The 15,094-nt window shown below is 40.0% G+C and overlaps 1 protein-coding gene across 3 annotated transcripts in view; it reads right to left on the reverse strand.

Moving 5' to 3' along the window:
• The window catches only part of KCNH1 (potassium voltage-gated channel subfamily H member 1), a 177,073-nt gene that overhangs the window by 142,875 nt on the left and 19,104 nt on the right, over window positions 1-15,094 (reverse strand). For all 3 annotated transcript variants that reach the window (XR_005626413.1, XM_039698046.1, XM_039698047.1), the window contains exons 4-5: window positions 12,264-12,392; window positions 4,484-4,602 (exon numbers count right to left, since the gene is read on the reverse strand). Coding sequence is in view for 2 of the 3 variants with exons in the window: in XM_039698046.1 (XP_039553980.1) it covers window positions 4,484-4,602; window positions 12,264-12,392 (248 nt within the window). In the remaining variant the exon portion in view is untranslated. The remainder of the gene's footprint in view (window positions 1-4,483; window positions 4,603-12,263; window positions 12,393-15,094) is intronic.

The following is a 15,094-nucleotide window of genomic DNA, read 5'->3' on the forward strand; positions in this document are numbered from 1 at the left end:
TAAAGCTAGTGGAACTGTAAGGATGCAAAACTGAACTGAAAGCAGAAAAACCAGACTTCTAGTTCCAACTTGTTAAGACAATAAACTGCTGCTTCAGTGTTTTAAAATGTCATCACCAAATACAAAGCACTTTCTCCTTACTTGTTTGAGATTCAAGGGCTACAGCACAGGAAAATAAAAGGAATTGATGACTGATTGATCTCCTTCCCTTTCTATTTAGAAAGTAAACATACTCTAAAACTATCTGAATAGCTAGGGACCTTATAAATAAGTCTTCTGAACTTCTGTTACCCTCCCTGGAGTCTCTGGAGAAGCCCTAGCAATGGTTATTTAAAGAGACCAGGAGCTGTGGCTTTAGTTGGTCTCCAGCAGAAGGATGTGCACCAGCACTGTGGGCATGAATCCTGAATGGAGGGGCAGGAGGCAAGCATTAAGGAATGACACAGGGATTCCAATGACTCACCAGATGGGGAAAGCCACCTGCAGAAAGGCAGAGGTGCCTCCAGTCCTCTTTTGGGGTGAGATGGAGGTGACAAGTTCTAGCCTGAGCTCCCTCTCCCTACATCATTAACACACACCTTTGTAAAACCACCCCATACTGCTGGCACTGCTAGAGAGGATTTCACAGCCTGGGGTGAAAGAAGGGCACTGCCCCAGCTCACACTATCTCTCCCAGCAAAGGCAGCTTGCTTGGCACACTGGCAAAAGTCTCACAGTGCCTGGCAGTGCCAGCCAAGAGCTCTCAAAGGCACCAAATTCTTCATTTCACTGAAGGAAGAGAAACACACCTACAACAAGGGTGTAACAAGAGAACAAGCATGTGCCTTTATCATAAAGCACAACAAAAGAGCTCAGTACTGCACAGAAACCATGGAAGGAGGTCCACAGAGCTTAGTACTAAAGATCAAGCTTTTGTCAGGTCACTGCGCTGGAAGTTACAAGAGCTCCTTTCTCCACTTTTCACACCAAGGGCCACACCAAGTCCATTTCCACACACACACCAGCCCTGGCTCATCTGAAGATTCAGAGCTATAAACCCTCCTCTCTCCACACCATCCAGCAAATCCAGGTCGATGCAAAGTACCTTCTGCCCTATTCCAAGGTGCACTTCAGCCTCTAGGGAGAGTAGTGCCAACCTGAGACAGGTTTGCTAAAGTAGTCAGGTGTGGTTGCACACCCACATGAACTAACCACATTCAACCTGCTTGTAAAGCTATTTCTCTTGGAGAGCTAAAAAAAAAAAAACAAACCCCAAGAGACTGATATAAAAGTAATCATGAAGAAACTGTACACAACCATATAAACCAATATGCTGAGCTTCCTTTCATGTGCACCGGACAATTTGATTACTACAATTTTCTGAATAATTGAAACAGCTCTGGTTTCGGAAGATTTTCCACTATTATACAGTTTTATCATGGTAAAAGAAATATTTATTTCTGAAACTTATTAATGAAAGTATCATTTCAGTTACTTATTATTCATCAGATAATGCAGCTGTATTATCTGCATTTATTATTTGTGGTAATGATGCATGATGCTTTAATAGCTCTCTAACGCTGGAGAATTTTATTCCAAGAGCAGAAACGCCAAATTTCATCACAGGTTTTACAAGACTGTGTTACTTTCTAAACACAGCACTTTTTTTTTTTAAATCCTATTTTTTTTACAAAATGGTGAATATATCCCAAGTCAGGACTCATAAATTGCTCAAATGTGGTTACAATGGCTTATTTATTTTTATGACTGTATGACTGGGGGGCAAAAAAAAAGCTAACACAAACACTCACTCATTTCCAGCTTAATCTCTCCTTTTCATGTTTTCAATTGCACCTATTTGCTTTCTCTCACTCTTCCTTGCTTTTGTTTTCCCAAGCACCCACACAAATTGCTCCCAAACTAAGGGCTAGGCGTTATGCCTCAATATTTTGACTGGCAGTTTTAATGGCAGTTATAAGTCCCTGGTAAATAATGGTAAATGGTAAAAAAAAAATTAAAAAGTGGCAGAAGATCCATTCTTAAGCAGTGCTGCTAAGCACCATTATAATTTCTCTGCTTTTATTTCTCATAACTGTAATTTTTTTTTTAAATTTTGACACAGTCTTGTTTGCCCAGAACTGCCTGGCAAAGGTGCAGAACACATCAGCTAAGACCACAGGTGCAGATGACACATGTACTTATTCAGCAGTGACCAGGAAGAACCATCCCTACAACCAGCTCCTTGGTGATTAAATACCAGAAATCCATCAATTACTTTTACAAACTCCTATTGCGAAATGTTGTCTCACAGTTACCTAACACCCTTCTGTTAATTGCATAATTAATTTGAATAGTTTTCATATGACTGCTATTAGAGAAATCAGGCTAAAAAAAAATCTATGCCTACTGATGAAAGTCAGAGACTGAAGCTTCACAGACACTGCTTGTATTATCCATGGCCCGTTAGTCTGTCACTAACACCTTTCTTAAACTGTTCCATAACAATAAAAAATTGTAAGCTGTTGTGGCAGGCTCCAACACCTTGCTCTACTCAGGTTGTAGGATGCAACAACCTCCCAAGACATTCAAATATCTAAGTGATAAATAACTAAGAGCAACACAAATAACACTGCAATAAACGTGGAGCCTTCTCACACAAACAAGATTGATGTGAAATGTCATGGTGAGCAGCAAAAGAAAAAGGATGACTTTTAAAATTTCAGATAGGCTACTGCAGGGATGAAGGGGAAAAAAAAGAAAAAATATTTGAAAATACAACTCTTAGAGATCCCATACTCAATATTATCAAAAAACCTTTGCAGGATAAGAAGCCTGGCACCCCATATATCTTCAAATAAAGAAAGGTGGTCTTGTCTGTATGATTATCTGCACTCTTCTCTGTAGTGTAGTTCTGTTAGCTTAAATGGAATTACAGCATGAAAAAAAGCTACCTAACATCACAGCTGGGGCTAATGTTCTTTGTAAAATTATGACCGCAATATTCAGTCAGCAATTAAAGAAACTCATTTCAGACATGTAAACTATGCACTTGCCCTTTATTATTTGTAATTAATCAATTGGCTGTGCCAGTAAGAATACTAGCAAAGACTTGTAGAACACATGGACTTGCAAAAAGTTTCAGTAACATGTAGTCACTGACGTCCAGACTGTTGCAAAACAGAATAACCTCAGACCCTTTGTCTTACATTTTGCTGCCTGCATTTTAGCATTAACTAAAATTCAAGGGTAGAGATCTAAAGACAAGAAAAGATAAATTGATATGAAGCCTTGAGTAGGATTAGGAGGAAAACTGTTCCAAATTCCAGGACACTAAAGCAACCTCAGGGTGGACATGTGTTAATCACATGGTGTTCCTGAAGTATGGTGCCCATGAATGTCTGTCCCTCCTCTGTGCTAGTATGATCCATGTTATTTCTCTGCTTGCAACAGAAATTGGTTTCTCCTTCTTGAGTTCTTCTGTATTAAATACTGACTAGATGAGATCCTGTCTGCAGGAATTTTGCCATTATACTTGATAAGAAGAGAGGTGATTTTTAGTTTGCATAGAAACTGAGACGTACGTATACAGCAGAACTAGCAGAGTACAATGTATGTATTAATGACTATATGTATTTATACATAGTCAGTATAAACGACTACATGGAGACCTCATGGAACCCATCAACGCCTTACACCTCCAGCTGCAGAGGAAGATGAAGAATTATTGTCAAGTCACAGCTGCTGCCATGGCATTCACAGCAGGAAGTGACACAGGACTGCCACTTCATATTGCCTGTGCTGTCATTAACACCATGTCAAACCTCTCCCCAGGCTGTTTTTACACCAGGGAGACCCTGCTACTGGCCCAGGAAACAGCTATAGGAAACAGGACAGTCTCTCCCCCTCGTGGCGAAAGCCCTCAAGCCCTAAGTGTTTCAAGGGGCCTTCTCTACCTGGAGCTTATCTCAAAACTTTGAGAGGCTACTTAAATCACAAGGTTTCACTTTCATAATTTCCCTGCAGCGCTGCTTGTGGCATCTTACAACTGTTCTGTCCATAAAAGCAGTAACTTAAACATAGGTTTTAACCAGTTGTTAATGCAAGTTTGGGATCCCACTATACATAAATTAATTCAGAGAATAACCCTGCCATGGATTCTCCAGGATTTCCTTGTGTACTAGACTGTTTTTCTCACCTCAGTTTTACACAAGCAGATAGTCCAAGGTCCTACTCTTATTAAGATCCTCAAAAGAATGGAAACTAAGCAAGAAAGTATTATTTTAATAACACCTTTCTAAGACTGCTATGGATATGGAACACAACACTGGAATTAGGTTACATGAAGTCTTTGGGAAACCTGCTTTCATTCTGCTGTCACAGGACACATTTCACAGCACATGTACCAGATTCCCAGGGCAGGGAGGACTGACAGTTCTTGGCTTGCGCAGAGACGACATACCCACAAAGGCCAGAAACATTTCCTCCCAGGGAAAGAAAAAATTACCTCAGCAAGTCTTGAGTGCTTGTGAACGTTCTCTCCTTTCTGCACGCTGGGAGCAAGCTGCTGCAGCACTCCTCGGCTGCTCGTGAGGGCACGGGTCAAGCGGGCAAACTTCCCCCAACCTTGAGAAAACATGCAAGATTAGACATACATTACCAAAAAAAGCTGCAAGTGTACCTCATAAAACCTCTTATGACCAAAAGGAGAAAAAGTTGTTAAAACAGAGCAATCTGCTTTAATACTGACCAGAAGGGAGTATAATTTAACCAAGTACCAGATGAAAGCAAGTCAGAAAATAGGTGTCAGCATGGTACAGTAATAAAACCCATGGCTGCTGTGACTTTTGTATTCAATGACTCTACAAAAGCACTGCCACATGAACGGCACATTTTGCAAGGATAAATGTCCACTATACAATAATCTCATATTAAATCTAATGATCAGATTTGGATCTCACAGCACTGCAGAAGATACTTCAGACTAATCAAGATGTAAGGCTAGAGTCATGCACAATGAAAATTACAGTTGTCTGTAACAGAAGCAATTCTAGCCTCAGATGCATCAAGCATAGATCTGGAATAAGCAGAGAAATATACATAAGATAATAAAAAGCAGAGCAGAAAAGCAAAACAAAATCATTAATTTTACTCTCTCTAAACAAAAGGGGGAATATACTAATAGATTTTCTCAAACTTGAATGTAACGTTTAGCAGCTTCTGGCAGAGAAGTCATATGCTGAATTTTAATTCAGAATATTTTTTACAGTGATTTCAAATATTCCTCAAAATAGAAGACCTTCAATGACAGTCACAAGAGCTAGATACAACTATAATCTTTATGAGCAGTACTTTGCCATAACAGATAGGCAGAGTATACATCTGGATATTTTTGGTATACTGAAAGTATCAGTGAATTTAGTCCCAGTCTTGAAAAATGCTAGTACCACCTGGGAGCTCTTGAGCTCCTACTCCTCATCTCCTACTCCAACTAAGGATGCTCAGCAATTTGAAGATTCAGTTTACAATGAGAACCTGGTTCTGGAAAACGTTGCCTACACAGCTTTTTTGTAGACCCCTTTTAGGCACTGAAAGGTGCTGTAAGGCATCCTTGGAATCTTCTCCTCTCCAGGCTGAGCACACACAACTCTCCCAATCTGTCTGCACAGCAGAGGTGGTCCAGCCCTCTGAGCATCTCCTCTAAACTCGCTCAACAGGTTCTTACTCTGGGGACTCGGAGCTGGGTGCAGGACTCCACGTGGGGTCACATAAGATTGGAGCAGAGCGGGAGAATCCCCTCCCTTGACCGCTGGCCACGCCGCTTTTGCTGCATCGCGGGATACAGCTGGTGTTATGAGCTTCAAGTGCACCTCGCCCAGTCATGCCAGGCTGTTCCCGGCCCAGGGGCAGGTGGGCGGCCGGAGGAGCCCCGGGGGGATGCTCCGGGGGAGCCCCGGCCATGGCCGCTCTCCGGCCGGCGGGGCGGGCGCTGCGGCGCTGGCCGTGGTGCTGAAGCGGAACGAGCCGGGCTCGCCCGCAAACGCCAGCCCGGAGGGAAACGGGCACAGCACGGAGCTCCAGCCCCGGAACTCGAAACCTGCCTCCTTTCTAATGACAGATAACACAGACAGCTCCTTTTATTCACTCGAAGCGGATTGATGGGATGGGCATTCTCCTGGAAGATGCGAAATTTGGTTCATAACCTGAAGACAAACTTTCAATGCCCATTTTCTTCCAAACATGGTTCTAAGATTTGGGCTATTTGGAGAAATACAGAGAGAGGATGAGAAGGAAGCACCTCGCTTGAGCTTTCTGGCACAAAAGCACTGTCAGACAACTCTGCGGTATGATTTATGGCTACAAATGCTGAGCCCTTCAGGTGTTCCCCCTTCTTCCCAGGAGTCATCTCCTTCTGAAAGGCACAGCTTAACCCATTCCTCTCTCCTCAGCATCCCCTGCAAGCATCTCCTCTGCCCTACGTGCTAAACATCTCACTTGTGGGTGCCTAAATGGCTCACAAAAGAACAGTTTCCACAAACACTAGATTTCACCCTCTACTCCAAACTCTGATCCGAAAGCAATATAACTGCTCCAGGCAAGAGAGGGTGTCACTTTTCAGCTTGGCTTTTCAAAGCAGGGTGGACACAAACTGGGAGTACATACCCTAATTCTCTCCACACACAGGTACCACACTTGGGAGCCCAGCCTGGAGGTACACCCACCACTGTGCCATGGTATGCCTAAAACCAGGCACTGAATCCATGAGCAACGTGTAAGAATTTCATCTTTAGAACACAACACTCTCCTCCTTGTATTGCCTTTTGGGGTTCTGACTTTTGTGAAAGGAAAAGATAAAAATGTGGCAACTCCAACATACAGTTGGACCTGCAGATTGTGGCATAGGAAAAAGAAAATAAAAATTAAATAGAATGCCAGTACTAAATCTTTTGAATCATAACATCTCCAGTAATACCTGCAAAGACAACAGTACCTGTTGAATTTATTGCATTTTTTCCTCCAGAACCCTAAGGACAGACACAGCCAACAGCAGGTCAGTTATCTATCCAACAAAGACAGGTCAAGTAATGCACTTAAGCCACAGGACTTAACACAAACACTAAATTTTAAGGGTCATGGAGTTTTCCCAGATGAGGAACTAAGCTTCAAAATGGTGTAAGAATATATTGGTGTCAGTCCTGCTAAAACAGAAGGATCAGATGATACAGATTAGGAGTTGTCCTTCAACACAAGTAGTTGTTATAGACCTACATCCATTTTTTCCCCTAGAAACAGAGGAAATATAAACTAAATTTAAAATCTAATGATTGCAGGTGGTTCTAATACCAGCATATCCTCAAACAAGATAAGTTCACACAGAAGAGAAGACAGCTTCAAATTCAGAAACCAAACATAAGGATGGATACCACCCTATGGCAGTGCTTGCATTTGCCCCTTTCTTTGATTTTAACAAATTTTTATCATTGTTTGGTTTCTTTTTTCAGTTCTGCAGAAAATATCATGCACAGACAAAGCAATGTGATTACTTTAAAACATTTCCAGCTTCAAAAGGATGGAAAGCCTTCAAGATTAACAGCACTGATTTCAGCACTCCTGCATTCCACACTGTTCTTTCAGTTTTCACCATTTCTTTGCAAAAAGGTGAATAGAAATTGCTTCTGATAACACCCAAGACAAGATGATTACAAAAGGTGTCCCCTGAGATTTGTTTCATGTGGAAATATGGCATTGAAATATACTTTTGTGCTGTGGCATCAAAACTTTTCTTCTTTAAAGCATGAAGTTTCATTTAACAATGGCCTTAAGTTGAATTTTCTGTATTTTCAAATAAATAGATACTCAAGCACTTATTATTTATTTGTAGGTAGCTATTTGTTTCCTACCACTCTTCTCAATTCATTCCTGATAACTCAAGAATTCAAACATTGGGAACTGTGGCAGTTACAGAACCCTTGTTACCACATTGCTGATCCATGACTTGCATAATTCCTGGATTCAGAACAAGAAGCCATTGTCTGCTAGTGAACAAGTCTGTCTGTCCACAGCTCTGTTGTTCACACAACAGAGTGTAAATGTGAATAAATCAAGATTCCAGCAGTTCTTGCATCTACTCAAGCCAGCTTTGTATTCCCACACATGAAAGATCCTTGTTTAAATCCATCCAGCTTCTCTGCAGTGCTCCTTCACTTTGAAACCTCATGACTAAAACAGTATTATTTTTCCATCTGGACTGGGAAAGCATACTGAAGTTTTTAATATACTCACTACTTCCCCTTCATTTGTTTCCTCTTTTTAAGAAAACATTTCATCCAGATGAAAGCAGAGTATATCTTAATCAAAATATTTCAAACACTGGCTCTGTTCATATAAATACATCTTTAAAAACAGAATAAAAAATCCCCAAAAAAACCCTCCAGAAACAAAAAGGGAAAAAAAAAGAGGAAACGTGAATTTTCCCCTGAATTAAGATGAAGGAGACAAACTAAATATTTTTTGTGCCTGTACTCCTGCTTGTTATGCAAAGGACAGCTTAGCTGCAACATGAAATAAAGCATCTTCTGCAGAGGAGATGGCAACTGATGATTGCTCCAAAGCGCAGAAGGCTACATCATCTTGGAGGATAACAACCATTTACTACTTGATTCAGTGATGCTGAATTTGACCACCTCTTTGTATAAAAATGAAGTTATCAAAAGCAAAAATTACACTCCAAAGCTTAGTTTTCAAGCTCTTATGAGACAGCATAGATGCTTCTGCATATGTTTACCTTGTATTCATGCATTCAAAACCTGTTCAGGCAAACTTCTTACAAGCTACTCAAAGTGCAAGCACAGTTTTTATTTGTCTGCACAAATAATTGTTTTGCATAAAGTGATGCATTCCACTTTATACACTATTCTCAAGCATCTCATACTTGGTGTGCTAGATCTCAAATCGGGAGAGACATATAGAGGCAAAAAAATGCATTAATTCCAAATACAGTACAAACTTTAACATTCAGCTAAGAAGGTGACCTAGCACTTGACAAGCCAAACTTAGCTATGCTATAGCTTGATTTTGCCTTCTTCTATTCAAGTAAACCTCTTTTACGTTTCCCTGATTTATTTTTTTTGAGGGGCAAGCAAAAGGGAAGAAGTGGAAAGAGGTTGTTTAAAAAAATTATCAACATCACTGACACTATTTTTAAGTGGTTTTATTTAGAATGCACTATTTTTAAAGCTGCTGCATTTAAAAGCAAGCTTACTTACCTTCCATGGAAATAATAAAAGAAACATTTCTAAATTATCTGAATCAATTTTAAAAAGGCCATAATGAGAAGTCTACCTTTTATGTGACTTTCTTGTTTCATCTACTCCAATGTCTGACATTATTAATCAATAAAAAAAAAAGTAAGCATGAAAAATGGTAATGGGACCTTCTATCCCTCTGAGTCACCTTCAGGTGAAAGATGCCTATTCATCTTTGTATAGTCAAACACCTGCCATTACAGCTCTACACTTTTCACTCAAGGAGCTGCATCATTTGCACCTGAACAATCAGGCTTGAAATTGCCAGCAGGTGATAGAAAACCAAGCTATACCACAGCTAAGCAGGCTTAGCCTGACAGATTATTTGCTCTTTATGTAGTACAAGAACATGATCAATTTAATGTTTTTCTTTACACAGACATACAGGCATTGATTTTGAAAATCTTAAATGCTTTAAACTATAATGTCCTGCAACTGTGAAAAGAGCACATTTTATTAACATATCTGCATCTATGGCAATCTATTACATACTAAGTACTCATAAGCATAAGAAACTGATTACACATACAAACACAGTAAAAAGGAAAGTACTTGCTAAGCTGACTGAAGGTGAAAGAAGGAAAAATAATTGATTTAGCAATAAGTTTTCAGTTCAGTTTTAGTTTTTCAGATTGAGAGTTCATTTGGGTTGAGAATATGAGAAACATTCATAAATGTTTCTAAGAAAATTGCCCTTTTTCAAAAGCATGCTACAGAGTTCCTGTGTAACATTGCACACAGCACAATGAATATGCCCTCTTCAAAGCTCATGTGTGTTAATTTTCTTAGAACAAGTTAGTACAATTTTACCTTTTTAGATCTTCCTAAGTCATTTTACCACTCTGTGAAACCCAGAGCCTACTACAGATGATTATCTAACACCCCATACCTGCCTTTTCTTTCCCCTCTCACAGCATGAAATATGCCCTCTTCAAATCTCATGTGTGTTAATTGTTCTTAGAAAAAGTTAGTACAATTTTACCTTTTTTGGATTTTCCTAAATAATTTTTCCACTCTGTGAATCCCAGAGCCTACTACAGATGATTAACTAACACCCCATACCTGCCTTTTCTTTCCCCTCTCACAGCATGGAATTGCACAACTAGATCTAACATTAAAGACATGGACACACATGTAAAATTCTGTTTGACAAATCAGCTCCTCCAAGAAATTGCTCATCTAGCCATTAAGTGATTAATACAATATCACACAACAAAATTCCTACGCCAAGTATATTATGGAAGAAAAAGGGATAAATTAAGGATGAAAACAGAAAGTGCAGTTCCATTTATATAAAGATTGATTTGTGTATACAGTGACAGAGAACTCTTTACCATCATGAAACTTCTGCAACTTTATTAATTTTAGGAAATCCAGAAAAAAATATTTGGAAGACTCATTTAGTGCACAAGCCCTTCTGTACATAAAGACATGGCACTCAGGGAAAGAGTGAAGAGCTCTGAATTAGTGGCCTCTAAATGATACATTCAGTTCTTCTGTTTGCAACCTCTGTTAGTCACTTTGCCAGTTTCTGTGGGCCAGAGGGAGAAATTCTGCTTATCATCAACTCCTCTGCAAGTCCATGCATTTATGTATAGGTTTGGTGCCTATACTGCTGTAGATGTGCAACCACTGAGAATTACCATGCTCACTGCAAGAACAGCAAAATTTCAAGATACAAAGGAGATTTAAAAAGAAAAACAAAACTATAATTCCCTCTCTTCAACATACTTGTATTGAAAAAAAGGAAGTTAAAGTGTTTCTTTGTGTTAAAAGCCAGGGACAAACTGCCTATCTCTACCACATTAGGGAACCCCTGTGAAAGGAAAAGGACACAGCTACCACTCCTGACTAAAAGTCCTGCTTATCAACTGACTAAATGAAGCAAGGGCCTTCACTACCAGCAAATAAATGAGAGCCAGCTTTACTGCATCATGCTTATTTATCTGTGCTGTCACTCCTCATCAGTATACAGTGAGCACCATTAGGCAGGGAAAAAATAGACCCAAACAAATAGCATTAACAGGAGAAAAAAATTACCCACATAGTCTGAAAGAGGGTATATTTGTCAAGGTTGTACTTCCTTTTTCATGGTAACAGGTGTTTCCACTTTGAGAAACTATGTTTTTAAAGAATAACATTTTGAGAACAAATGTAAATCAGTTCATCTTCACAGTAAGTTTCCTGTTTAATTTAATACTACAAATATTATTAAATACTACAAAAATGCAAACAACAGGAGAACTTACATCCTTTTTTACCCCAGAGGATGCAAGTCTCTTTAATCCTCCATAGGGTACAAAAGGTCTATTTCTGACGGGATCTGAACCCAAGTGAAAGTTTATGCTGCTGTCACAGCTGAGTTTGCTTCCAGGATTCCAGGCTGCAGCTCAGCAAAGGGTTAAGAGCAGAACACTGCAGTGCTACTTCACCCTCCAGGACAGCTTTAGCCTGATTCCACTTAAGATAACCGGAATCTCTTCACATAGGCTAAAGGAAACTAGAACAGAACTTAAGCATAAGAAATCTCATAATAATGACAAGTAACATAGAGTCAGGCAGAATTTAATTACTCTGATCTTTGCTAGACTCAGCCAGCGTTGATTCCTCAGCTTTTTCATACAGTTTCACACACAATTTGTACAGGACTGTTGAGCAACACTGTGAGTCCTTGAGGCCTATGCTGGAGAGTGGGTTAATAGTGTATTTTAAAGAAAGAACAGTACCTATTTACTATGTAAACTGGGCTTTCTGAAGCACTTGGGGCTTTCATTAGCAATGACCCTTTCCAGTGCAGGCCAGAACAATTTTACTAAAGAAATCAGCAACCATTTCTTGCACAAATGTCATCCCCAGTGGCACAGCTACAAGCTATTTTAACATTTAATTCTTTGGCTTGGGTATTTAAAGGACTTCAGCTCTTCCAAGACCAGGGCAAACAAACAAAAGCAGCATAAATATATAATTGTGAAAAAGACCAACCTTTACATGAATCATCCTCGATGGGCTGCTTGAAAGCCGTTATGTCATTGAAAGTGCAAAGAAATAAAACCACTTTATCCTGCTCATTTCGAATTGGAGCAATTTTCACAAAGAACCAGACAGGTGTTCCTGGAAACAAACACATCAAAGAGTTGGTCAATGGCAGGCAGAACAGTAAATGTGCCAGCTTAGATGTTTACATCTCAAATCAGCCATCTGTAAAAGTTACTTTAATGTTGGCTTTTTTTACAAACACCTATTTAGAACAATAACAAAGCAGCTGACAAGTCTGTTATTAAAGTTCTCTGCTCTGTCTCTTCTTAACTTTTTAATCTTCCAGGAATCACCCTATTTCTGAACTTCACCTGCAAAGTTAACACTTGAACTTAAGAACTGCTTTGTGATCTCCTGAAAGAAGAGTCCCATGTATGTACAAAGGCTGCACACAACAGTGTCTTGCTGGTTCTTGAAGTATTTGAGAATGGGCCAGTTGTGCCTAGGACATGAGCATAAACACACAGTCTCAATTCATAAATATGACCAGTTTGGTCAACTTCCCTGCTAACCGAGAATGTCCTAAAAAAGATCATGCCCTAACTACTACAGTAGCCTATGTCTAGCTTCAAAGCTGGACTCCAGGAGCTCTGGCCCAGCCTGCAAATTCCCCCATGCAAGAGATTCCACCTTCACAAGCTGTTTTCCAGCTTGCCTTGGCCTGAACCTGCTCCAAATCACTCCAGTGTGAAGCAAGACTCCACTGAATTCAGGAGAGAACAAACCATTAGGACCAGAACACATGAAGCTGTGGATGGGATCAAGTTGTACTGCATGGAACTGCACCTTTCTAATTACTGCTTCAGATGAACTGCTAATTAAAACTGCTTGAGAGTTTAAGTCTGCACATCACAGAAAAAGATGGTCCCACAATATGACCCTTCAGATGCTGTTGCTGCCATTTCTCCTTGACCTCTATCCACAGATCACCTTGAGGAGAGAATCTGTCAGGCAGCCCTGCCTTTCCATATTTCTGGCAGTTCTCCTGAGACTGCTGAGAAGACCCTAGTGATACCAATGAAGTTCCATGTAACAAGGCAGTGTCTACCACTCGTTTCACAGGACTCACCACTGAGTCCTGATTTTAGTGATATGTTATTATTATTATTATATTATTATTGAGTATAAACTGATTGGAGGGCTCAGAACAAAGCACTTGGCTCCTGTATGCAATAATATGACCACCCTGAAGGCACCATTTGTAAGTCTGCAGTCTTAACTTTAGAGATAAAAAGATGACTTCTCCAACTCCGAGGTACATCACAGTAGGGACACTCCAGACCTCAGCCTTCAGGGAGTTTGTACACGGGCTTTCAGACTGTCCCTATACCCTCAGAGATTATGAAAACAACTCACCATTGCCTTTGCAAGCACAAGAAGCAAGAGACAGAGAATTCAGGCTTGATTGCTGTGAGCAACATTTTTTTTCATATGTCCCTTTAGAGATTTGTTTGCAGAGAAGGGTCTATATACCAGGGGCCAAAATAAGATCAGAGGGAGCCTGACCCTCTGGGAAAGCCAGAATAAAGAGCACCACACAATCTTTTTCACTCATGTGGCAAAATCCATTTTAGAAACAGCGATCTTAGAAGACTATTCATTTTCTTCTCAGTCACAGGACCCTTCTCTATGCTAATGATCAGATTCTCTTTCACCTGAATTGTTCAGTATTTTACAATGAGCATGACATGGCATATTTCATGCAACAGTTTTTAGTAATAAGGGCAACTTGTGTTTCCTGGCTGTCAAAGGGTCATAAAAAAACCTCATGTATCTTACAAGTTACTGTCCAAAAAAGGAAGCAAAGGCAGCTTTTTTCCCAGCTATGTTAATATAAGAGAAATTGTTGTTACCAGTGCCTCACCTGGCTGTTTCCCAGCCTCAGTGCTGAGCAATCTTTTCTGGCTACAGAAAGGTAGGGCATCTCCAAAACCCATGGACAACTTCCATAAACCAAGTTCAATTCCTAAGGCTCCCACTGTGCCTTCATAACACACAAGCAGTTTCAAACTCTGGCTGAGATTCCATGCCATATGTACAGCCACTTCTATAAACAGCAGGGTCTATGATGCATGGAGGCCTCTGCTCAAAAAGCAGAGAAATCCAGATGGAATCACTGGTGGCCATTTCTGAAATATGCCTGCATGGCAGAAAGTATTCAAGGGTCAATATACCTTTTTTTTTTTTTTAAAGAATTAACATTCCTGAACAGCCCCCTCCAAAAAAGTATGAACAAACAAACATGCTAAGTGTGAAAGAAGATTCAGCAAAGTAACCGTGCCAGTAAAATCATCACTGACTTGCTAATGAGCTTAGAAGACAGTGCCACAAAGCAGCCAACAGCAATTTTCTAGACAGTAACACCCTTTACGCTACCCTTTCTCAAGAGCTCCTGAAATTGCCTATCTCAATTTCTTCTTGCCTACTTCTTTTTCCCAGCTTCATATGTGAACTATTCTGAGGCTGATCAAATCTGTATCCTGCTTTTACAGAGACTCCTTGGTGACTAACTGCGTTTTGTTTTACCCACTTCAACACCCTTCACTAACACTGCAACTTTTTAATCAGCCAGGATCTCCATCAACAGCCTTGCTTTTTGATCTTTATCTACATGCACTTTTTTTGATTAGGGATTTTTTTTTCTTCCCCAAAACACTTTGTATTGTTTTACTACTTCAAGCTGCAGCTATTCTGCTACAGGCTGCTCACAATATTAACCTTCATAGCATTGAGGCTGAATTACACACTCAGTTTCTTCTCTGCTTCTCATAGCTATA

Source organism: Passer montanus, unplaced genomic scaffold, assembly GCF_014805655.1.
Source record: "Passer montanus isolate IOZ18808 unplaced genomic scaffold, ASM1480565v1 scaffold12, whole genome shotgun sequence".
Classification (NCBI taxonomy): domain Eukaryota; kingdom Metazoa; phylum Chordata; class Aves; order Passeriformes; family Passeridae; genus Passer; species Passer montanus.